General features: G+C 50.5%; 1 protein-coding gene across 2 annotated transcripts; it reads right to left on the bottom strand.

Moving 5' to 3' along the window:
- SRP68 (signal recognition particle 68kDa) lies at nucleotides 1-24,255 on the bottom strand. Of its 2 annotated transcripts, XR_001360226.1 has the most exons (17): nucleotides 24,056-24,255; nucleotides 22,803-22,869; nucleotides 20,332-20,445; nucleotides 18,421-18,616; nucleotides 17,415-17,497; nucleotides 17,025-17,134; nucleotides 16,681-16,763; nucleotides 15,656-15,796; nucleotides 9,788-9,886; nucleotides 7,456-7,520; nucleotides 5,998-6,154; nucleotides 5,094-5,188; nucleotides 3,878-4,007; nucleotides 2,352-2,427; nucleotides 1,885-1,937; nucleotides 580-1,458; nucleotides 1-453 (listed from the first exon to the last, which is right to left on the bottom strand). XR_001360226.1 is itself a non-coding variant. In XM_005884241.2 (16 exons), the coding sequence occupies exons 1-16, from the start codon at nucleotides 24,213-24,215 to the stop codon at nucleotides 1,231-1,233; spliced, it is 1,857 nt and encodes a 618-aa protein (XP_005884303.1). In that variant the 5' UTR covers nucleotides 24,216-24,255; the 3' UTR covers nucleotides 1-1,230. The 2 variants fall into 2 exon arrangements, 1 of the variants encoding a protein (XP_005884303.1); XM_005884241.2 differs by having other exon boundaries at nucleotides 1-1,458.
- Between the last annotated feature and the right edge of the window lie 1,051 nt (nucleotides 24,256-25,306).

Here is a 25,306-nt window from a genome sequence, read left to right as displayed (position 1 = left end):
CTACGCTCACTGTTTATATTTCAGGAGGGAGGATCCCCCAAATGGTGTGACAGAGACCATGAAACTTTCAATTACAAAAAAAAAAAGTTCTCTTTGACCCAAAGCAAATCCTGGGGGAGGAGAGGTCACGTGTGAGCACCTCGAGTGTGCAGTTCTGACAGGCAGTCGGGCGTCTTCCCACCACAATCTGGCTTCTGCAATTCCCTGGGAGGGAGGCCCGTCGAGCCCACGGTGGGAGTCCATCTGGTAAGAACGCGCTCAGATCCTGAAGCGATCAACCTCCTCTTCAAGCTGCTCTAGTCGGCGCCAAGTCCGAACCACACTCAGCCAACGTTCCCCGTTCCCTATGGGATGTTCCCATTTCCAAGAGATTCAGAGGTTCAGGTACATCTCAGGCTTAAATCACCTAACATCCCTTCTTCCTCACATTGCCTTTGTGACTTATTAGTGATGCTATAATAGAAATAAAGAATGACGAAGGACAACATAAGGGGCAACGAGAGAAACTGGTTAAACTATGGTGGCAGCTACAGAGGACAGCCTGGGAACCGCAGACACTGTCTGACACGCTTATCTCACCTCGGACACACCCCCCGCCCGGGAGTCGGGGTCCACCTGACACACGGTCAGGAGCACGTCCCAAGGAGAGGCCGGGCCTGGGCTGAGTGGGGCACGTGAAAAAACGGGCACAGTCTCCAACATCTTTGCCTTTTAATATAAGATATGTTTTCATCATTTCTGACTGTAACACATTTCTTCTAAAAATAGAGCTCTTTGCTTGTTCTGAAACTTAACTTCCACGTGGAGGTGAGGGGATGAGGCCCACCGTAACTCTGGGGAGACGCTGCCAATGCGTGCGTCACGGACACACTTTTCAAGGGGTTCTGGGTGCTCACAGCGAGGAGCTCATTTCTAACCCAGGGCACTGAAGGGCGGGACAGAACCCCCGAACTCCTCCCCGAACACATACCGACCGGAGGAAATCAACCACCGCACACATGGGACCAGCGGGCAGTGCCCCCCCAGGAGCCGGACAGAGGGACCCCGGACACCCCAGAAGACCGCACGTGGTTAAGGATTAAGTGCACAGACACACAAGACACAGGGACGCAGGGCTGAGGGCTCCACCCCCGCCCTGGGCCAGTGCGGACCTGCATCTACCACCATGGAACTCGCTGGGTTTCTCACAAGACAGACTGGGTCGGATCTCCCTGCCCCCAAGGAGCCTGGTTAGCTCCTGAATCCAAAGATGCCCTTGATGTAGCCAGTGAGGCCGCTCTTGGTCTTCTGCTCCAACTTGTCCTCCAGGGGCGGGAAGGCCACGTGGTTGAGGGCCAGGTCGAAGAACAGAGGCTTGCACGGGATGGGCTGGAAGCCGGGTGGGAAGTGCACGAGGTTGGCCTGCTTGGTGACGAGGGAAGGGTCCAGGCAGAATGTCTCAAACCGTTCAACCAGAGGCTGGAAGGCAAGTCAAAGGGAGGGATCGGCGTGAACCGCAGACCAGCAGGGGGACTCACTGTGTGGAGCGCCCAGTTCAGGGCCTATAGGTGCGACCTCACTTGGTCCCCACTCACCTCCTGTGTCCCCATTTAAATAGCCGAGGTTAGAGAGGGGCAGGCTGGGACTGGGGTGCATATGGGCCTGCCAGACGCCCAAGTCGGGACTCCCAGCAGGGGTGCTCCTCGCACCACAGTCCCTAAGCTTAGGTGGGACCATCGAGATGACACCTGACAAGCCGTGTACAGGCAGCTTCCAGGTTTCCGAGTAAAAGGGAGGGAGCAGGTATGTCCTTAGGATGAGGGGTCCCCTCTACCAATGAGCGCACATCCCTAGTGAGTCAGGAGCCCTCCTTTCACTCCTCGAGAGCCCCGCCCCCCGGCTCACCGTATTGTCCTTGACTTGGGAGGCAGTCTCTGTTTGCTGGGAGTCACTTGCATCTGAAAGGTCACAGGGATTCAGTAAGGATGGGGACGTAGCAAACTCGGTCACAAGTGACACCTATCACATGTGTGGGCTCCCATCCCAAGAGCAGAGGAGGCCAACCTGTGGGCGAGTCAGCCCTCTCCCTCCTGGGCCCAAACTCTGCTGAGAAGCCGTGCAGAGCAGACGGGAAAGCCCAGACCGGTGCCGCCGGCCCGGGAAGCCCGCACACTGTACGAGACACGACTAGGCAGAAGGGACAGTACGACAGTCCCTCTAGCTTCTGCCACATAATTGGATGCCTTAATGCACAGAGGTGATGGCGGGGAAAATAAGAATCTTACAGATTAACCAAGACAACCCCTTCAATCCTCACAGAGCAGTGGGGGAGGAGAGGAGCCGCGGGAGGGGCTGTGGGGGAGGAGGCTCACCCAGGATGGCCGCCGCCTGCAGAGAGCACTTCTCCGACCTCACCTGCGTGATGAGGTCCTGCACGTCGGGCAGGTCCTGCAACGAACCAGAAACCGCATAGTCATGAGCCGGCGGCCGGAGAAGCACCAACCACCTGAGCTGGCGATGCCGCTGGTCTCTCAGGGGACTTGAGACTTTTGAGCACTTCTCCCCTTGAGAAACACTAGCCTGGTTCTAACAGGGAACGCTAAGCCATGGATCAGGTAATGATGCCTGGGACTAATGAGACTAATGATGTATTAATGAATGTGTTTATTATACACTATAAACGCACCTGCCGTTTTATAGGTAGGACTAAAGCAGACAGGGGCCAAGTAATGTGCCAGCCACACCCCCAGGGGCTGGAAGCTGGGACCCACCCTGGGCGTCTGGCTGGATCACAAGGCCCTTCTCTTGCCTGGGTCTCTCACTTGGCAGTATTCACAGTGACGTTATACGAGGATCCCACTGAATCCCTCGCGCCTCTATTCCCGGACACTCCCCACCCCACGGGCACATGAGGTAGGATGGGCGTTTGTAAAACGTTTCTTCTCTCCTGGGAGAAGCCTTCGTACTGGTCTGCCTCCCATCTGGACGACAGCGCACTGTGACACTGGTCACACTGGTCACCCCTCCTCCGCCCGCACCGTCGCCTTCCCAGCTGCTGCCTTTGCTCCAGGACCCCCAGCCCCGCTCTGTCTCCACAGACGGGCTCCCACATGCAGGTCTTGGGGAGGTGACCAAGGCACAAGCTCTCTGAAGGCAGAGACCAGGTTGATGCTGCAGCCCCACGCCGAGTGCTGTGCTGAGCAAACAGCTGGAGTCTGTGAGTACCAGCGCGTTTATTATAAACCTTCGCTCACTTTTCTAAACAGTCTCTGCTCATAAAATACACACGGATTCCTCGGACCGGCCGGTGCTTCAGGAATCTCTGCATCACCACAGAGTCACGAGCTTAAACAGCCAGCTCTCTTCACATCGGTAAAATAAACCACACCACCCAGCGCTAGGCCAGTGCGCTCGCTTGGACGCGCACCCGATCGTCCGCAGGTCGTGCTGAGATGCCGATTTCCACGCAGAGGCCGGGGGCCTGAGCGCATTCCCAGCACACGGCCAGGCGCTGCTGCCGCCGGCCCAGGCACACAGTGTGGGGAAAGGCACCTGTCCTCAACTTGGCTGTGTGTGAAAATCACTTTAAAAACCCAAGGCTCATCCCAGATCCCACCCATTAGAATCAGAATCTCTGGGGGTGCGACCCAGACGTCCACTCTTTCCCCAGAGGCAGTAAATCAAGATCAATCCTGTAGTGTGGGGGCCGGAGAGGGATGTGACTCCAGACATCCGCTTCTAAAGACCTGCCCAGGCGACCGCCACGCGCAGCTGTCTCAGGTTTACTTCATCCAGAGGAATGGCTTCCCTTCTTCGGACCTGGTCCTCCTCAGGCCCGCAGCTCCCATGGCTGACCAGGCAGGCCCACCCCAAGGACAGGCAGCCCCTAGAGACTCACCTTCAGGCTGCTCCTGAAGGCCCCGGCATCGGAACTCACTTCATCTGCATATTTCAGGACTCGGTCATACAGGACGAGGGCTTCGCTCCACTTCTTCACCAGCACGTAGGACTGAGCGATGAAGAAACACCTGCGGGGAGGGAAAGGCACAGGCTGCTGGAGCACAGCTTCCCACGGGCAAGGCTTTCCTTGAGTTTAGGCTGAACTTAAACTTTTAAAATTGATTTTAGGGAGAGAGAAAGGAAGGGGGGAGAGGAAGAGAGAGAGAGAGAGAGAGAGAGAGAGAGAGAGAGAGAGAGAGAAAGGAAGGAAGGGGGGAAAGGGAGGAGGGGGAGGGACAGGGAGAGGGAGGAAGATAGAAACATTGATTTGCCGTTGCATTTATTTATACATTCACTGGTGGTTGATTCTTGTATGTGCCCTGACAGGCGATCAAATCCACAACCGTGGCCATTCAGAACGAGGCTCTAACCAACTGAGCTGCCCGGCAGGGCTAAACGTTCAATTTGGAAACAGGTTTCTTCACCTCAGGATCACTGCCTGGAGACCCCACGTCCTCACTGTCCAGGTCTGCGGGGCTGGCTGCCCCTTTCCCACCAAGGGAGGCCAGTGCAGGCCCAATGTAACCCCAGCCAGCACCGCACACCTCGGGTCACATCGCTCATCTCTGCTCACCTGTTTCAGAAACCAAGTCCCAAATCCCCTTCCTCATGGGAACCAGTCTACCGGGACCAGAGCCTGAGGCTGCCGGCTCGACAGGACGAAGGGTCCCCGGGGGCCAGGAGGGGCACCCTGGGGAGTCAGAGTGCGGGGGTGTGAGGGCCAGAAAAAGAAGGGCGCCAGGTGGCCATTTTGTCCAGACCCCCTCTTGCTACACAGCCCGCATCCAAGTTCAAATAATACAAGTCGTTTAGAAAAGCGAGAAGCCCGCCTTCCCTCAGCTTCAGCTCAGGCTCCCCCTGGTTCTGCTAACTGACCCTTTTCCGGCACCGTCCCTTTTCCACGGGAGGAGGGGGAGGAGGGGGAGCGGGGAGAGGACGGTTAGTGTGTGTGCTCTCTGGCTGCCCCGAATCACCCAAGAGCAAACAAGAACCCTGGGAACCACCAGCCACACCTGAGACTTCGCTTGAACATGCTGGGCTGCTGGCCTCTGATCACGGGCAGGTTACCCGCAGCCAGCGCCCCATCTCCCGGGCAGAGGCCCGCCCGTCCGTACCTGTAGGCCTTGTACACCAGGGTCCGGAGGCCTATCTCTTTCTGGAAGGCTCTGTCATCCTCTAAGCCCGGGAGCTGGAGCAGCTCCACCAGATTCTGCACGAGACGCACAAAGAAAGCTCATGAGAAGGTGGCTGCGGACCAATAGATCAGCGAGGTGAAATGAAAGCCTGGGCTTCAATCAAGGGGGAGTCTGAGTCCAGTGACCTGGCAGCAGCCACACCTGTGTTACCTCCATCGTCTCTGACACCGAGGGCCACCTGCCCTTTTCGACCCAGTGCAGACCGACCCCGAGAGCCTTCTCGGAGTAGCTCGGCCAGAGGGGACGGCTCCGCCCTGCACCTTCCTTCCAGAGCGGCCCGCTCGTCTGGCGTCCACACGGATGCCTGTGTGTGTGAATGTCTCATGTTGCTCCCTGGCAAGCTCCCAGGGGCCGCGGCTGTGTGGCCTTGGTCTCAGGACGCGCCACAGCACGTGGGCGAGGATCACACGCAGGCGAAGTGCTCGGTGACCCCTTGGGATCCCTGTCTTTGCACATCAACACGTCTGAATATCAGGGTCACAGCCCTGGCCGGGTGGCTCTGCTGGTTGGAGCATTTGTCCCCAACACCAAAAGGTGGCGGGTTCAATTCCCGGTTGGGGCACAAGCGGGAGGCGGCTGATAAATGTTTCTCTCTCTCTCTACACCCCCTTCCTCTCTCGAAAATCAATTTTTAAAAATAGTAAATAAATAAATAAATGCTGGGGGCACAGTCACTAAAGTGGTACAACAAGACCTCTCGCTCCTGTCTTTTACCAAGACCTTCACAGCTGCTGCTTGTCACCACCCTTTCACAATGTAAAGCGAAGGCACTGGTGTCCAGCACATGCCAGGCCAGGCCCGTGCCCCCCGTCCTCCAGGTCACCTGCAGAATGATGTCGTAGAGCCGGATCAGGTCCTGGGGCCGGGCCGAGCGCTTGCTGTCATCCTCCGGCTGCGGCTGCAGCAGGGCCCTCTGCAGCCCTTTCGCCATGCTCTCGTTGCGCTTGATGGCCGTGGACAGCTTGATGTAAGTCAGGTAGCTGGAATGCAGCACATGTCAGCTCAGGTTACGCCCAGGACGCTGACGTTCTGAGAAGAACCTCAGGTCGGGGGACGTAGGGGAAGCGTGGGGGGAGGGCCTGTCCTCAAGCCCTCAGTGCTGGCTGCCGCTCAGGGGCAAACAGGCAGGGGCCAGTCTGAGACCACTTGACAGAATTTATTTTAGTCTCAGTTACAGTCTCTGTTTCTTCCTTTAAGGAGCACAGAACTACTAGTCCCAGAGGCAGTCCTCACGAAGACCACGGAGAGCAAGCCCGTTCCTGGACCAGGACTGGCCCACGCCTGGCCCACACTCACACTATAGCAAGCATGTCAAACGAGGCATGCAGCCCGCCGGCTGCGGGTGTGACGTGCTTGCACTACAGGGAGGCGTGTTTCCATGACGGCTTCCCTCAGAGAGTGAGGGACGTCGCTCCGGATGGCTGTGCAGGTGGCATGTCCCGGAGACTGTGCCTGGGGCCTGCTCACTTTAACTGAACCACCCGGTGAGGCCCTTTAATATCTGGGTTTACAGGTAGCCATTTAGAAACCTGGTAAGAAGTGTTCAGGCCTCGAGGTTCCCATCCTCCTCCGGCAGAAGCCGGGAGGCATCCTGGGAGAGGACACCAGAGGCCTGGGCCGGGCACAGGCACGGCTGCGTCAGGGACTCCGTAATGAACCGGGACCACAGGCCTGTCAGTCTGAGTGCTGACTGGCCTCCTAGCCTCCTTCACCCACTCGGCTTCCGGAACAAGAGCAGCCAGGGATGTTCTGGGGATCCGACCTGCCCAAGACAAAACCCTACAAGACTGGAGCCGGGTCCATGGTGGAAGGACAGAGCAGGAACGCCTGCCTACAGAGAAGCCCAAAGCTGACGAGCCCCGTGCAGCACGCAGAGCTGCCACCAGACAACCACACGCTTCACAGGAGGGGCGAATCAGACATTTAAACTCTAACAAGACAGAAGAGGTCAAAACCAAGAGGGAAAACGAGCAACTTAGAAGAACCTGACTTTGCAGGGAGCAGAAAACCTAAAAACATGATTATTAATAACCCACGAGAGACAGAGGAGACTTCCTGATCACAAAATTAGAACGAGACACTGACTTCTAAAAACAACACTCAGAGAACACAATCAGCCCTTAGAAATGACATGAGAGCGGAAGTGAGAAAGCCACACAGGAGTCGGAGGGGAGGGACGTATCCTCACTCCCTGGGTGAGGAGGGAAACCACACACACAGATCACACTGCTCTCATTCCAATGATGCATTCACAGCGCTTGCAAGCAAACGTCCAGCTCACCTGTGCAGGTACTGAAGGTTAGAGACCTTCCCCGACTCCCCGTCCAGGCTGAAATCTCGCTGTTTCTGCAGAAAGTGAAAGAGGCACAGATCACACAGCTGGCCTTCCCCAGGCTCTGGCACCTCATTCCATGTGTGGCCCCAGCGCCCTGGAAGGCTCCTCAAACAGCAGCTCTACTGGCCATGTGCTCGGCCACAGGGTCACTCAGTGGCCACTGGCACCTGGAAACGGGACTTGAGTGAGAGGAGAGAATTCAGAGTAAGGCCAGCAAGACTTCCTCTCTCGAGCCAGACCCCGGCACTAACGCAGGGCAGACAGCCCACGTCCACGGCTCCAGTTAGGGTCTGGGCCTTCGACCCGAGTTGGACCCCTTGTGCTGTCAGCGCCTGCCCTGTGTGCTTGGCTGAATGACCCCAAAGGTGTCCACATCCCAACTCCGGAACCTGTGAAGCGGTTCTCTCACATGGCGGGAGAGGCATGAAGAGGTGGTGAAGTTAGGGGCCTTTTGATTAGCCTAGAACAGTAGCCGGCAAACTGCGGCTTGCGAGCCACATGCGGCTCTTTGGCCCCTTGAGTGTGGCTCTTCCACAAAATACCGACTTCTGCACATGGGCCACGAAGTTTCAATCGCACTGTACGTGCGCGCCCGCACATGGTATTTTGTGGAAGAGCCACACTCAAGGGGCCAAAGAGCCGCATGTGGCTCGAGAGCCGCGGTTTGCCGACCACTGGCCTGGAATATCCGGGCTCCAATGCAATCCAGGCTCCTTATAAGCGGGAGGCAGGGGAGTTGGTGATACAGTGAGACGGAGGCAGAGGTCAGAGAGAGCTCTGAAGATGGAGGAAGGGACCATGAGCCGAGGAATGCAGGTGGCTTCTAGAAGCCAGAACATGCATTCTCTGGAAAACTAGAAGTGAGTTCTCCCCTAGGATCCCCTGAGCTTCCAAAAGGAATCCATTTAGACTTCCAGCTTCCAGAACTGTTAAAACAACAAATCTGTGCGGTGAAAGCCGCCGAGTGTGAGTTAACGCTACAGCAGCAATGGGGCACGAATGCACCCTGGTGTCCCCATAGTCCTCTCTGGGAGGTGACCCTCGACTGCTGTGAATTCCGGGTGAAGACGGAGGCTGGGGCTCTGTATGTACCTGTTAAGTGGATGAAGGAAAGGGAAACGTACAAAAGCAGCTTCATGGGAAAGGGAGACAGGTGGCTACAGCCTAACACATATTTATTGAACATTTTATACCCAATGTACTGTGACATCTGAAGAAAATATATTGTTGCTTTTACGATGCTTACCATCTTGAGGAAAAGAAAACGAAAAGATAAATATAAAACAACATACCAAATGTTAAATGGCAATTCTTGATTAACTATCGAACATTTAGATATGTAGAAAATGGAGAGGTCTTTGTGGGTGAGGAGGGTGTAGCAGGCTTCCCAGAGGTGGTGAGCTGTGATCTGGCCCTTGCAAACAGGCGTGTGTGGAGTGTGAGAAGGGAGCGGAAGGATGAGCAGGTGGAGGAGGGGAAGGCGTGCACGAGGTGGGAGAGGCAGAAGGCGACGGTGAGCAGACAGCGAAGGCAGAGGGCTCCGAGGGAAGCAGCACAGCTCAGGGCTGGAAAGAGGCTGGGACCAGCGGCGGGGAAGGCTCTACACCAGCTCAGGGAGTCGGCACTGTGCCTGCGAGGCCACAGTCTCTAAAGTTCGGTGCACACAACTTGAAGAGTCCGGACTAAGGAGAAAACTAGATCTTCTTTTTTTTAATTAAAAAGAAATTTTAATGCATTTTATATATTACAAATCAGCTGACTAATAAGGTATGTAATTTACAAATAAACACATCAGAGGTAAATGCTCCATGTGACTTATGGGCGGCCACCAGCATAAATATTTGGAGCCCCCTGCTCTAGCCCGAGAGGAATCGCGACACTGATTAGAAACAGGAGCGGCGGACCAGCGGCGAGAGAACTGCACAGGGAGAGGAAGCAGGGTGTTTGGAGACGGGAAGGAAGAGGCACCATGGTTGTGAGGTTTCCCAGACACCGAATGAACCGCAGTGATTTTATTAAAAAAGGGCGCGCTGGAGAGGTCTCCCTGGAGAGATGAATTTGAGAGCAAAGGCCTAGCAGGTAATAGAGGAAACCATGAGGAGAAGCAGGAGAGAGGGAACTCCTCAGCCTGATGGAGCCCAGAGGCTTCTGTTGCTTGTCAGCCGAGCTCCCCCCAGAACAACAGTGGCTGAGAGTCAATGCACTCAGTCCCCAGGACCCCACCTGGGCATGGGCCCCAGAGGAGGAGCAAGAGCCCGCCCTCAGCTGCTGGTCCTACCTGGTCCGGCTTCAGCTCTTCCCGAACGGCCTGGATGGCGTCCCGACACTCGCTGAGCATGGATTCAAACAGGCGCTCCTTGGTCTCTTCGCTCTCAGCCTGAACAAAGGCAGAACGAGGCACTGACTCTCCTCTGAGTAAGCACAGTGTTCTGATGGGGCGGGGGGGGGGGGGGGGGGCCGTAACAGCGCTTCGATTCCCCCCATTACACACCCAATAAAAAGTGCCCCAACCAGAGAGCTTTCAGCTGTCACTATTCTGCACCACGTAAGCTCTTTCTGGGAGTCATCGTCACTCTTTAGTGGAAACAGGAATTCTATGCATAGAAAGTGCGCGTACTGAGAAGCACCCGTCCAACCACCTGATACTGTCCGTCAGGCAACAGACGCTTCAAACTGTTTCCGATCACAGAACCTCTGCCACTTCCCTCCAACGCTCCCCCCCTCTGCTCAGCCTGCACCGGCCTCCCTGGGGGGCCTTACGGACCAGATCTGGGAGCTGCTCCTTCACACTGAAACAGGCCAGAGGTTTCTTTCCCTTTTTCCTTCCAGAACAAACGGCCTTGAACCCCACTGGGTGCCAGCAGAATTACCCCTCCGAACGTAACCAACAGACGTGCTGACACTGGATTGCGTTTAGGTGCGAGCAAGTGGGTAACTGTACTGAGCGACACCCATCAGACATGGTTTCTCTTGCACATCACACCGGTTCTCTTCAGCACCGAGGTGCTGCCCTCAGACAGTCCACATGGCTCTGCTGAGAGCCTTTCTGGGCAGACAAGGTGGACAAGCCTGCTCTCCATGACAGTCTCTCACAGCACAGGGCGTCACCCACTGCTCGCCAGCTGGGGAAAGGGAAGGTGACTCATTAACTGAATGAATACCTGCCACACCACATTACCGTCTAAAGAATCCAACTGAGCAGGTGGGAACGGGCGAAAGAAAGGCAGAAAGGAGGTGACTTGTGTTACTGGCAGACCCACTGTGACACGAAAACATCAACATTCCATGATCATGTTTGATTTCCACAGAAACTAACAGCCGACTGACCTCTGAGAAAGCCCAAAAGAAAAGCCGGCACTGCCCACTCCTGTAAGAGATGGTTGGGAGGGGTTTAGAGAAAAATCTTTTCTTCTCTTAAGAGCGCTTATGTTTTTCCTAGTTTTCAGTGAGTTACCCAACATAAATCAAACATACTTTCTATTTATAAGTCACTTGACTCCCCTGTTGTTCCCTGACTTGGGAACAATCGGGGACAGTCCTTCTATAAATCTACACAGGCCAGCCCGGCCACCAGCCACTCGCTGAGACCTAGAGCAGCCTGTGCAATGGCGGGTCAGCCATGACGCAAACGCCCGTACGCCGTCCATACGGCAGGTGGTGGCCACAGGTGACTACTGAGCACCTGAAGTTCTCAGCAGCTTAAACTGAGCCACGTGTTCCAGCGGCCGCGGTCTGCACAGTGGGGCTCTGGAGAAACACACTTCATACAAAGCACTCGCCAGCACCTCAGGTTACAGTCTCTTTGTAACTATTTAATCCAACTTGCTGGCCAGTTTTCTTTTTATATATATATATATACTAGAGGCCCAATGCACAAAATTTGTGCAAGGGGCTCGGCCCTCGCAGCCCCAGCTTTGTCTGTAAGGTTGTCCGGACAGTCGTTCCACGGTTCGGCTGATTTGCATATTACGCTTTTATTATTATAGATATATTTTATTGATTTTTTACAGAGAGGAAGGGAGAGGGATAGAGAGTTAGAAACATCGATGAGAGAGAAACATCGATGAGAGAGAAACATTGATCAGCTGCCTCCTGCACGCCCCCTACAGCTGCCTCATGCACGCCCCCTACTGGGAATGTGCCCGCAACCAAGGTACATGCCCTTGACCAGAATCGAACCCGGGACCCTTCAGTCCGCAGGCTGACGCTCTATCCACTGCTCCAAACCGGTCAGGGCACCGGCCAGTTTTCTAAGTAAAACTCCTGTGGAACGGGGCAGCCGTACAATCGTTTAATTGGAGTAAGATTTGTGAATAGACTTGGCAGCAACCACACGGAGCAGAGCCGCCTCCTCAGCAGCGGGGTGAGCTCCCGCTCTAGTCCGATACCAGGCAACCCAGCAATTACGCCACCAACACCCTTTTAAAGACGGGCAGGGTTCGCGGTTGGGACAATGGGTGTGTAAGTCAGAAAAGGGTCACCTTCGCTTTACCAGCTACACAGGCTCCGTCGCCCTCCTGCAGGGAGGGTCACAGAGAAAATGAAAACACCGCTGAGCCTCTTCACTGCACGGGTCCCTCCCCTCCCTGGGGAGGCGGCGCCTGTGCATCAGGTGCTGAGCAGAGCGAGGCGCCCCCTGGGACTGTTAGGAAGGGGGAGACCACAACGAAGGGGAGAGCCGATCTGAGGGGAGGACGCCGGTCAGCTGGGCACAGTGACCAGAGACCACTCCTCTCTGGGCGGGCAAATGTCTCCGAACAGGAGGCTTTCAGCATGTTTCATTTTTACACTTTTATTCTATGAATCTATCTTGGAGGCTAAGATCATCTGAGAGGACAAAGGAACAAGAAAGGCCTCTCTACACGGAGAGCGGGGTCCTCAGAACGCACACACAGACCTCCCAGGTCTGCGGCTGAACCGACAGGTGCTCCCAACACGTGGCAACTCCCTGCCTAGGAACGAGGTGGGCCTGCGACCCAGAGCCACCGCAGGCCCAGGAGGGTTACTCACTAGCCCTTGTGCGTATATTCCAGATCAACTTCAAACGTCCCAGGACGTGGCTTGAGGTCCTCTCCTGGCTCACTGGTGCAGAGCAAACCGGCTGCTGTGTGTCCTGAACTAGTGACACCCCCCCCCCGCCCCCGATATTAAAAACAGACCGTTTTCACTTGCCTCCAAAAACTGCTGGAAGGTGGTGGTGTGACTAAGAGACAAACAAGGCAAGTCTGACCACATTCCCCACCACACCCACAGGAGAACCAGGGGACGGAACCACACCTCACCCAGCCCACTGAGGTCTAGAGAAAACTAGGGATATCTGGTAAAGGGGGATTTTAAAAGAGCAGAATAAATGGTCTCCTTTCCACTCAAACATTAAAATATTATCCGAGATGAAGAGCCCTCATCTCCAAGGTGTAAAATGTCCTCACTTGGTCTAGTTTAGCCGAAGCTGAATTATTATACAAATAATAACCACAGCTGAGAGTCATCCAACCTGCAGCTGTGAGACCTGCCCTCCCTCCCAAACAGCTGCCTCACAATCGACCACAGGGACAAGCCCGCGGTGACCCATGTGACTGGAACCCCACAGAAGTAAGTTATAAAGGGAGACAACATGAAAGACGTGAAGATTTAAAGCTTGGCTGAGACTCAGGATTTTGCAACTGGATTTTGGCAGCGGATTCACTCTCAGCTCCAGTCTTTTCAGTCCAATGTCTCGTCTCCCTGAATTATTTCTTCCTCCCATGCTTTTCAGTAAGCTGCTGTTTCAGTACTGAAGTCCTAAAAGCCTTGCCAAGCAAGCAGTGAACGGGGACCACTGAATGCTGCATCCCAGCTCCTGAGGGTGGCAAACACCAGTGTCGGGTAGGTCAGGACACACCGAGATGAAGAGCCCTCATCTCCAAGGTGTGAAATGTCCTCACTTGGTCTAGTTTAGCCGAAGCTGAATTATTATACAAATAAGGCAAAGGCCTCCCCAACTACAGGTTTTTAGTCTCTAATTATGTGTAAAAAACAGGAGAAAGATAAGTTCTCCCACGTGGGAGACCTGCCTCCCCCACTAACCGGCCGCATGGAGACGATGCCTTTGCCAAGGAGCTGGTTTCACTCCCGGCTGTGCCTACTCGAGCCTCTCCCAGGCCCAGGATGCTGCTGTGTGCGCTGAGTGACATACAGCAGCGACTCACCAAAGCCAAGGACACGGTCCTGTTCCCAGCCCCCTGTGACTCTAACAGGACATGTGGGAAAGGCCAAGGAACATGAGCGGAGCCAAAGGGCCTGGACTGAAAGGCCAGGGCTCCCCTCGATCTGTGGCTGGAAGTGACACAGCTCTGAGGCCCGTTTCCCATCTGTAAACAAGCGTTGCCCACCCTGTGGGGTTGAAAAGACAACAGGCAGAAGCACTCAGCAGTGTGTCTGAGACATTAAGGAAGACGATCACCCTCCTCTGCTCCCCTGTGGGTCTCTGGCCAGGTGACCACCAGGCATTTTTTTAGGTTTTATGAAATGATTGATAAGAACATGAAAAATCTTTACAAAATGTGAATAAACACAGGATATAAAATCAGATCTCAGTGTAATTCCAACAAGTAAAAAGTATACCTCATGAATACAAGGAAGACTTGTACGCTGGTTTCCTTTTTATTATAGTGAAATATCAATGGAAGTGAGTGGAACGTGAGACAGATCAATCTCTTTAAAACATCATTTATATTTTCTAAACCTTAAGCTGAATAATTTTTAAAACTTAATAAATGTTAGCTTTTCTTGTCCTTTATCTGATATATGTCTATGGCTCGGTCCTAGGAGCCCCCATTGAATTTGCCCTGTGGGCCTCCCCCACCCCATTCGAGCCAGAACTCCTGCCTGGCTGTCACCAATGGCAGTTCTTTTCTTCCCGCATGTGTCACTTTAAAACAAAACCATTAACCGGATCACATAAGCTAAACGGCGGCTGCTCCCAGAGCCCTAGTCCAGAAGAGATACTGCCACACTCCAGTGCAAGGAAATGCTCTCAAAGTGTTTCTCAGTCTCCTAGTTTAAGGGGAAAAAACTTCCTAGCCCTGTTCTAGTCTTCTGTCCTTCAGCAAATAAAGGAAAACTCGAGAGGCAACACGTAACGCAGAGGCACAAAGAGATTCCACCACTGAAAGCTGTCCTCAAGTCCAAGTAGCTCTTTTGGAACAAGTCACTGGGAAGACTGGAGGCTTCAAACAAGCCATGGGAACAACTGACAAAGCGCCCGACATGCAAGTCACTCGGGGTCCCAGCTGCGGGGAGTCTCAGGAAGGGAACACCAGGGCCTTGGATGGGGAGGTGGCGGACGTGCTGAGCGGCCTGGCTTTTCTTTCTAAAGATGCTCTTCGCTGCATATGGAGGAGGAGGTCCAAAAAGGGCCTAATCACTGTGCAAACCAAGAGCCCAGGATCTCATCCCCTGAAACCCACTTGGTTGTTTACACCCACAAACAGGCCACAATTATGTCAGCCAGCAGCTCTGCATGAGTATTACACAGACCGCACATCAACAAGATATTCTGGTTTAGCGAGGCTCTCCTTAGAAAGCCCAGGAACAGGAGGCTGCCCTTCAGGCTGGAAGGCTAGGGGAGAGGTCAGAGAGAGGAAAATGACAGTGAAGCCGCTGCTCCACCTGCTGGGCCCAAAGCCACCCCTACCTGCGGCCAGCCTCTCCACTGCTGCCAGGTGTATGCTGATGGCTGTCGCATCAATGTCTTTGCCCTTTACACATAATATCTCCTCTATAAACTTAGCTTTTAAAGTAATTTTATTCAAGAGGGTGCATCTTGAGACCGTTATCAAATACCCAACAGCATTAAGGTAAGTTTTTGTAATAGATACAGAGGCAGAGAAGCATCGAACAGACTGTCAAACTACAGCGGAAAGGCTGATGCATATAAGCATAACCAATGGACGAAAGACACTGGGAGGGGGGTGAGGGCATGTGCCGGGGGGTAGGGGAGGCCAGGGGAAGGTCAATTGGGAAAAAAATATGTACATATGTACTACTATTTGTAATACTTTAAACAATAATAATAATAAAAAAGATAAGCTTTTGTTTTGTGACTGTAAACACACAAACACACACCTCTTCAGAAACATGCAGGAGAGAGGAGGGTGCTCCTTACCTGAGCGATGGCCGCCTCGTTGTCAGCCAATCCCAGTAAAAAGATCCGCACTTTGTCGATCTTGACTGGGACCGTCCTCCCCCTCCACTCCACTTCGCTCATGGTGGCCGCCTGTTTGGCTCGAGTCTGAGTAATCAATGCCTAAAAAGTAGTATCGGAAAGTTAAAGCTTTAACTGATGGATATGAGTGACCAAGGGGAAATAAATAGAAATTAGTATGTGTCTCTTTCTATAGCCAACATATTATACCTTATAGACTACACACAAATTTATATTTGAATTCCTCCTGGGATAATGTATCTTGGCGTACAGAAACTCAAATATTAAAAAGACATCACAGAAGGTTAAAAAGACCATCACTGAGTTCTGATAAGGGGGTAAAAGGAGGAAAGCATACCTGTCATACACCACAAGCAGAAATGTAAATTAGTAGAAACGTAAAATATTTATCAATATGTATCAGAAGCTTCTAAAATATTTCATTACACTTTTAGAAATTTATCCTAAGGAAATAATTAAGAATACGTACAAAAACTGGGGACATAGATATTCATGGTAGTATTGTTTAGCACTTAGTAACACTGAAGTGGTCAAATAAAACAGGCCTAAAGGAGTACCAGGTGGCCATCAAAAGATGATGTAGAAGGTATTTACTGAACGGGAAAACCACATGTGACATATTGTAAAAAAATGTTACTAAACTGCACACTGAGATCCCATTTTTAAAACATACGCCTTTTTTCTGACACATACAAAAGTCTGTGTGTGGCAACGCACGTGACCTTATTTCCCCCATCTTTTGTATTTCCTACTTTGTCTATGAGCCTATATTGCTTAGAAAATAAATGTAACAGGCAAAGAACTTGAATACTTAAAAATACTAAATGAGAAGTTTTTTGCTTAAAAAAGATAGAAATATGCATATACTAATAGCAATTATATTGGGTGATGGGATTATGGATTACTTTCTTTCTGGACTTTTTAAAACCAAAGACTTTTCACAAAAAACGTACACACTAGATTACCTCCAATTTTTCAGCCAGGAGACCCTCGGTGCCCCCAGACCTCAGTCTCATCTGCATGAGTTCATTGATAGCTGACTGGTCCCCTGAGAACGAGAGGAAAACGGTGAAGGGACTGGTCTGTTCTCTCCAAAACCACGAGGTTCAACTCCCACAGGAAGGCGCGCTCCCTGCGCCAGCGCCTGCAGTGACTCCAGTCCTTGCCCGGAGCTCGTGGGGCACAGGAGACGCAGGGTGGAAGCCAAGCAAGGCACAGCCTCCTGCGATTCTGAGCTGACCTGACTGACAGTCCCACCTTTTCGGAGATGGACCACCCGCCCCCACCGGGGCTCGCCGCAGCCCCTCACCGATGTTGTAGGCACAGTAGCGGATGTTGGGCGAGATCTCCTCCACGCGCTGGTTGTACAGCACGGCCTGCTCCTCTGTGAAAGCACTGGCGAGCTTCTCGTAGATAGTTCTGCGAGGGAAGAGCACCGGTCTCACAGCAGCCTTATTTTAACACAATGAGCTCACAAGCAACACGCTGGCTAAAAACAAAGCACAGCAATTTGAGGCCTTCTCCCAGCTACCAGAACAGGCATGTTCTGAGAGTGAACGAGAATAAGTAACATTTCTGAAAGGAAGAGAAACAAGAAACTGTACCAACTTGCACAGAAACAATCATCTCCTGATCTGCAGCTCGAGGCAGGGGACGACCTAGAGTGAAACTGGCCAGAGCCTTGGAGCGGAGGACTTACTTGCATTTGTTAAAAGCCTCGATGGCAGCTTTCCACTCCTGATGCTCAAACCGCAGCATCCCTGCGAGGTACGCCGTGTAAGCCTGGAGGCGGCAGGGAAAGAGAAACTGCTTCAGCGCCCGAGCACCAGTGTAAGAGCTCGACCTCCTCTATGTCCTGCCAACTTGGGTTTCCAGAATACAGATGTTCAGGCTGACTTTAAAAGAGAACAACTTCGGGGGGAGGGGGGGGGAAGGACACATATGTAATACCCTTTGTAATAAAAATTAAAAAAAAAAAAAAAAAAAAAAAAAAAAAAAAAAAAAAGAGAACAACTTCTCACTAATCCAATGTGATACACAGGTAATTTGTTATGATTCATTTACTTCCCAGGAGAGAACTTCAAAATAAAGGAATTGGTTGTCTTCATTTTACTTAAAACCAGCTTCTGGGCTATACTGTAAGTATCAAAAGGTGAATGTAAACTTGCAATATCCATATCTTTTAAATAAATGCATTTTAAAAAATTACTATTTTGTGAACGCTTCCAAATAGATGAAAAGTTTACATTTACATATCAAAAGAAACACGAGCTTTCTTTCAAAGTGAGGGCCAATTATTAAAAACCAAAAGCTCAAAAACAAGAGCTGCCGCCCTGGCTGGGTGGCTCGGGTGGTTGGGGCGTCATCTCATGCACCAAAGGCTGCAGGTGTGGGTCCCCGTCAGGGCACATACCCAGGTTGTGGTTTGATCCCCGGTCAGGATGTATATGGGAAGCAACCGATCGCTTTCACATGTTTCTCTCTCTTCCGCGCCCCCTCCCTTCCTCTCTCTCTAAAATCCATAAACATATCCTCAGGTGAGGACTAAAAAGAGATACCAACTTCACCTTGAAAAACCAAAACCAGTGTTTTTCCTCTCCTGACTATCCATGGGTAACCAAGGAACCCTGTTCTGTGCACCTGTGTTCTGTGGAGTCACGTCTCCCGTCTGCACAATAAAGCAAAGCTGAGGCTAAGACACTAACCTGAGCCTCCAACTTGGTCTTGGCATCCACGCGATTGCTCTCACACAAGCGCTCCAACTCCTCTGCATGCTTCACGGCTTTGCGGAGGCGAGACAACAAGTGGAACCGTTTTCGGGGTTCAGTGTTGGCTTCCTGTTTGAGCTGCATGGCATAGCTCCAGGCTCTTTCAGCATCCATCAGAACCAGCAGCAAATACCTAAACCAGAGACAGGAGCGAGCGAGCTGAACAGGCAAGGCCAGGAGCACAGACTCAGGCATTCTCCGAGGCACAACCTGCGGCCTCGCAGCCTCTCCCACGCTCCCTGGCTCTCCTCCTGACTACTCTTCTCACAGTATCAACCATGACTCCAAAATCCGCATCTTGGACTGAGGCTCCCCTGACTCAGGCTCCTCCTCGGGTTTCTTTTTTTCTTTTTCTTTTTCTAAATATATTTTTATTGATTTCAGGGTGGAAGAGAGAGGGAGAGATAGAAACATCAATGAGAATCATTGATCGGCTGCCTCCTTCACGCCCCCTACTGGGGATGGAGCCCACAACCTGGGCACGTGTCCTTGACCGGAATCAAACCCGGGACCCTTCAGTCTGCAGGCCGACGCTCTATCCACTGAGCCAAACCAGCCAGGACCACCTCAGGTTTCTAACCAACACCAGATACTTCTTTTTTTTTTTAAATATATTTTATTGACTTCTTACAGAGAGGAAGGGAGAGGGATAGAGAGTTAGAAACATCGATGAGAGAGAAACATCGATCAGCTGCCGCCTGCACAACTCTTACTGGGGATGTGCCCGCAACCAAGGTACACGCCCTTGACCCAAATCGAACCTGAGACCTTTCAGTCCACAGGCCGATGCTCTATCCACTGAGCCAAACCAGTTAGGGCAACACCAGATACTTTTTATTGAAAAGCCTGCTCCCACCTCAATGGCAAACCTAGACTAACCCCTCCCAAATTCCAGCAAATAGAGCACACAGTCTGGCCTCACCTTTGAATCCACATCTCTCTTATCCCAACCCAGTTAGAAACCAGAGAATTAGGAGGCTATACATTGAGCCCGCTGGGTGTGGCTCAGTGGACTGACATCATCCCATTCACAGGAAACTTCTTTGTAAAGGGCCCAATATTTTAGACTCTGTGGACCATATGGTCTCTGTCACAATTACTCTGTTATGGTAGCACAAAGCAGCTGGGAACAATACTGAGCGAATGATGTGGCTGTGTTCCAATAAAACTTTATTTATAAGGACAGGTGGCAGGAGGACCAATCTGGCCCACAGGCTGTAGCCTGAGGAACTGACCTGAGGCCTCCAGTACCTGTGCCTGGCAGGTTACTCCTCAGCAGCATGACGCAGGGTGCATGCAGCACTGACACACGGGGCTCATCTGTAGTAACGTGTGTGCGGCCAGATTCCATCTAAGATCTACTGACTGAAGCAAGCACTTCAAGACACTAAGTCTGCATTCCAGAAACCTTTCCCAGCACTGGTTAGACTTTAATCACCGACTTTAACATTACCATCCACCACAGTTTTTGAACAAGTACTTGAACCTTATTACAACACAGCAATAGTAAAAACGCCCACTCCGCAGAGCTGCTAAAAAATCACATGAGCCCTCGCTGGTTTGGCTCAGTGGAAGAGCGTTGGCCTGCGAACTGAAGGGTCCCAGGTTCGATTCCGGTCAAGGGCGTGTGCCCAGGTTGTGGGCTCGGTCCCTAGTAGGGGGCACGCAGGAGGCAGCTGATCAATGGTTCTCTCTCATCATTGATGTTTCTTTCTCTCCCTCTGCCTTCCTCTCTGAAATCAATAAAAAATATATTTAAAAAAAATCACATGAGACAATGAAAGAGTGTGGCACAATGTCTGGCACATTGTAAAAAGCACTTAGCATCCAGCACTGAGCAGTCAGTACCTGTTATCAGTCAGAAGATCTTCAGTTACTTTTTTCCCTGTGAATTTGTGTCTGTTCCCCATCTTGAAGTTGAGTGTTTTCCGGAGACGCCTTTGTCTACGGGAACAGTAGCCCCTGTAAGAAACCACAAACAAGTCACTCAGACACCCTGACAGTACATTCAACAGTAGGTTCTATAATGAGGTAAGGCCACAGGTTGAACATGTTCTACTTATGGTTTCTATAGCCACCACACATCGTCTTGCAAACATTCGCTGAAGTAAAACAAGCAGGGCAGTCTGACTGGCATCACAGAAGACAGAGAGACAGAGGACACAGTACCCATTCTCAAAGGACCCAGCCTCTAGTTGGGAGGGTCACGCAGATAAAATGGCAACCAAGAAAACACATGCCAAGCCGGATGTAAAGGACACGAGTCGTCATCCTCTCCTTGCTGACACTGCGCTGGAGTGGACTGATGATGGGTTTTGAAAGAATGAGCAGGATGCCTGTCTCACTAATATAAACTCCTTTAGTGCAAAGATTACTTTATTTTCAAATTTCTAAGCACAGTGCCTAACATATAGATGCACAGTAAAAGTATTTTGACTAAACTAGTGTAAAAATATATACAAAATTTTACCAACCCTTAATCAAATAATATAGCGCATAATTTACAATACAGAATAATATTTAAATGATACTATAGTATCTTAGTCCTGAAGCTACCAGGGTATAGCTTATTTAAAAAAATAACGGTCTGGCTGAATCTATAAACTAGATCTTCTCCCTCAAGTCATAATTTTTGCTTTAATTATCACTTATCCTTTTACATAAAAATCAAATGGAACACTCATACTTTATGGGGAGAAATATAATTTGCTAAGAATTTTCTGGCAATTTGGATACATTTATCATGATCCTTAAAAATGTTCATACTCCCTGAACCAACAGTTTACTTCTATACTATTCTATACTCAAGAAATAATCAGAAATACGAGGTTTGAACAGATTCATGGGAACAAAAATTTTAAACCTAAAAAACTGGCAATTATATATGTAACCAATTCCAAGGAAAAGGCAAATAAGTTATTGTATACATATACACTGGGTAATATTTCAACTTATAAGAATCATGTGTGTAGAACATTTTTATAGGCAGGGAGAAATACATACAATATAATATTCAGCCAAAAGGCAGGATACACATTTGTATATACAATATGAGCAAGCTTATAAAAAAGTGCATAGAAAAGGACCAGAAAACCAAAAACACTATTTTGTGGGCACACATATACAAATGTATTTATGTATTTAAAGACATAAAAAATGACTGAAAGGTACACACTGATGTCAATTTTATGTTATGTATATTTTTACCACCAAAAAGCCAATTAAAATGCAATATTGGCCTGGCCAATATTGGCTCAGCGGTTGAGCATCAACCTATGAATCAAGAGGTAACCAGTTTGATTCCCAGGCAGGGGCACATGCCTGGGTTGCGGCTTGATCCCCACTTGGGGGTGTGCAGGAGGCAGCCAATTGATGTTTCTCTCTCATCGATGTTTCTCTCTCTCTATCCCTCTCCCTTCCCCTCTCTACAATAAATAAAAACATATTTTTTAAAAATGCAATATTGAATAAAATAACTAGAAAAAAACCACAAATTGGAACAGAGCAGAAAGGTGACCACTGCAATACATGTGTGATGAGTTCATTATACTATCAACCCTACATTTGTTTTTGGAAATTTTCTTAATATCTAAAAACAAATCAAGTGATAAAAATCTGCTGTTTAACTCTTCAGTGGCTCCCCGACACCTAGATGAACACCTGAAGGAGCTTAGCCTCCAGGGCCCTCCACACTCTGTCCTGCCACTTCCTCTCCTGCCGCTCCCCACCTTGCTCATCTGCCCCAGCCTGCTGCCCTTCACCATAAAGCTGATTCCTCAGAAGCTGAGATTAGTGTTTCTGTAGCACTTTTGACAATCAGGTAGCCAAAGCCTGTATCTACAATATAGAAACAGTTGGATATTTCTGCTTTCAAAGTACTGAACTGTATTACACATTAGGCATCTATTGTATTTTTAAGACTCATATTAAATGTTTTTCAACTTGCAGGCTGTTATAAAAAGTTTACCAATGAATCACAATGCCGGAAATTCCCCTTCTATGTTTAAAATACTGTAAAGCTTTGCATTTAACCAACACTACACAATATGACTAAGTTAAAAAAATGATGACCATTAACTGCTTATTAATTTCAGCAGAAGCCTCCAATGTATCTGTACGACTGTGAGGCAAAATGGGTAAAAAGATTGGCTCTTTTTATTCATAATAAAACTTTAAATTTGAAAATTAAGTATCTTTTGAGGATCCAATGTAAGTTCAGAGCTAGACTTTCTAGGTATACTTTCTGATATCACCAAGTAGGATGTTAACAAGGGCAAACTAAGCTGAAAATTCCACAATGACTTGCACACGATACTGACCTGTACCTCTGAAAATCTCCATGCCGCAAGCCGTGCTGCTGCTGGGATTCCTTAATAATCTGAAGAACTAGCGCCACGGTTAAGGAAAAGCTTACAATGGCAAGAACCCAAATAGATCAAAACATGTCCCCATTAGTCTGTATTTGTAGCAAACCACAGCAGATTACACATTTCTGAAATGCTTTAGCTAGTGAAACCATTTTCAATAGCTGTCTTGCCAGAGGACAGGGCTAAGGGCATAGAAAAGCTGATTGCCTTCACTATTTCTCCTTTCACACTAAAAAAGGCGGCCATTGCTAGCCATTACGGATTACTGAACCCCAACAGCGTCAGGAAGGCTGCTGGATTCTAAGTGCTGACTGTGAGTGGGCTGGTTCCCACTGATTTACACCTGGACCCCGTCATGCCCGCGTTCCAGCAGGTTCAGGCCGGAAGTGACGTGTATCCCTCCCCATTGGCATCGCCTCCTCCACCTGCCAAACCGAACTTTCCTCACCAGCTGTGATGCTGCACGCGCCTCGGATTAGCACCTGCCAACCAAACCAGGCCCCCGTTTGCATAGAGAGACTGAAGTTTTTATTTTAAAAGAACAAACCCTGGCCAAACTCTCCTTTTTAAGAATCGTAAAATAGTTTAAGGTCGTGTACCCAACTTTAGAAAAGTCCAATGCCCTTTATCTACAACTTTAGTTTTCTTTCCCCAGTTTCCTCAACGCTTCTCTATGGCTGTATTTTTTTTTTAAATACTAAAAATTAAAAGGAGTATTTTAATAACCAAAAAGGGACGGGGAGGTACAAGGTCCGGAGTAAAATCAAGGAGTCCTAACACCCATCCGGAATTACACCTCCAGTTCAAAAACTCCAACCCCCGGAAAACGTAACTGTGTCCAGACGTCAAGCTCCTTGTGTTATTTCAGAGACGCCGCTACCTGCTTCGCGCTTGTTACTTCGTTTCAAAAAGCTACACGCTGGTGTCACCAGCACTCAGGTGCGATCACGCGCGATGCAGACTGGAAACCAACTCCTCCGGCGCGTCTGCACGTGACAGAAAACGCCCACCGACCTATTAAGAAAGCTTCGCCGCGATGGCTCGCGTTCACAACAGGCCACACGCTTTCCCTCGGAGCATCAAGCTTTAAGCTTTGCCTTCGCACCCAGGACATCAAGCTGCGATGCCTACTCCCCATTCCCCGCCCGCCCGCCGCCCGATCGACACGTAGTCATTCCCCGTCGGGCCCGATTACTCCAGGATACTCTCCAAGCTCAGGCTGTCCCCGAACTCCTTGTTGGCCTTCGATCCGGCCGAAGGGCGCTCGTTTTCCTTATTTTCTTCTCCCCCGGCACCGCGTCCACCGCCGCTACTGCCGCTGCCGCCGCCGCCGCCGCCACCGGGAACCTGTTTCTCAGCAGCCATCTTGCCCCAGTGCCGCAGAGCAGGACGGGATAGAGGAGGCGAGACGACCGCGGCGGGAGAGAGCGGCCCTGCCAGGCAGAGGCTGATGGGATAGCGGCGGACTCCCCTCGCCCTCCCGGCCCTCGGGAGGCAGCCACTTGTTGCAGGGCCTCTGGGGTGGGCTCGGATGAGTCTTTACAATATGATGCTCACTGAGAGAAGCCACGCAAAAGGCTGTCTATTGTAGAGGTCCATTTACATGCAATGTCCAGAATAGGCAATTCTATAGAGACAGAAAGTAGTGGTGGCCTCCGGCTGAGAGTGGGAGTGGAGATTGGAGACTAATGGCGAAAAGGGTAGAGGTTTTTGCGGGGAGGAAAGAAAATGTTCCAAAATGGATTGTGGCGGTTGTACGATTCTGGATGTAATTAAAACAAACAAAGACTTTAAATGGGTAAATTGCATGGTCTGTGAAATATATTTCAATAAAAAAATATTTTAAAGTCAGATTGGTTTAGTCAAAACTTTCCAGTGGCTCCTCATTTTTCTCAGACTAGAGCTACAAGCAACCGTCCTTACAATGGAAACAGCCCTGCATGCTATGCCTCTTACGTCCTCTCCCGCCAATCTCCTTCCAGTCCATTCAGTACAGTCACACCAGCCTCCTTGCTTAGGGGCCCAGGCCAGAGCCTGCTGCAGGGCCGGCACTGGCTGTCCATCCGGAATGCTCTTCTCCTAGACATCTACTGATCTAGCTCCCTCACTTTGTTCAAGTCTTTTTATATATATATAGATTTTATTTTATTTTATTTTATTTTACTGATTTCAGAGGAAGGAAGAGGGAGAGAGAGATAGAAACATCATTGATGGGAGACAATCATCGATCAGCTGCCTCCTGCATGCTCCACACTGGGGATTGAGCCCGCAACCTGGGCATGTGCCCTGACTGGGAATTGCACCGTGACCTCCTGATTCATAGGACCACGCTCAACCACTGAGCCACCTGGGCTTTACTCGTTCAAATCTTTACTCAAATGTCACCTTCCTAATGAGGTCTGCCTGATCACTCCATTTTAGATTGCACCATTACCACTACCCCTGTACTCCCAAAT

The sequence above is a fragment of the Myotis brandtii genome, unplaced genomic scaffold (assembly GCF_000412655.1).
Source record: "Myotis brandtii unplaced genomic scaffold, ASM41265v1 scaffold825, whole genome shotgun sequence".
NCBI classification, from domain to species: Eukaryota; Metazoa; Chordata; class Mammalia; order Chiroptera; family Vespertilionidae; genus Myotis; species Myotis brandtii.
The sequence above is the reverse complement of the archived record's forward strand: the minus strand, read 5'-3'. Positions and strand labels throughout refer to the sequence as shown.

Excerpts from the sequence above, each read along its gene's own strand:
- SRP68 (XM_005884241.2), bottom strand. The coding sequence starts at position 24,215 with ATGGCTGCTGAGAAACAGGTTCCCGGTGGCGGCGGCGGCGGCGGCAGC. Across the intron at positions 17,498-18,420 it reads AGACCAAGTTGGAGGCTCAG|GCTTACACGGCGTACCTCGC; the intron begins GTTAGTGTCTTA and ends TGCCGCCTCCAG. Across the intron at positions 6,155-7,455 it reads AACCTTCAGTACCTGCACAG|CTACCTGACTTACATCAAGC; the intron begins GTGAGCTGGACG and ends GCTGCATTCCAG.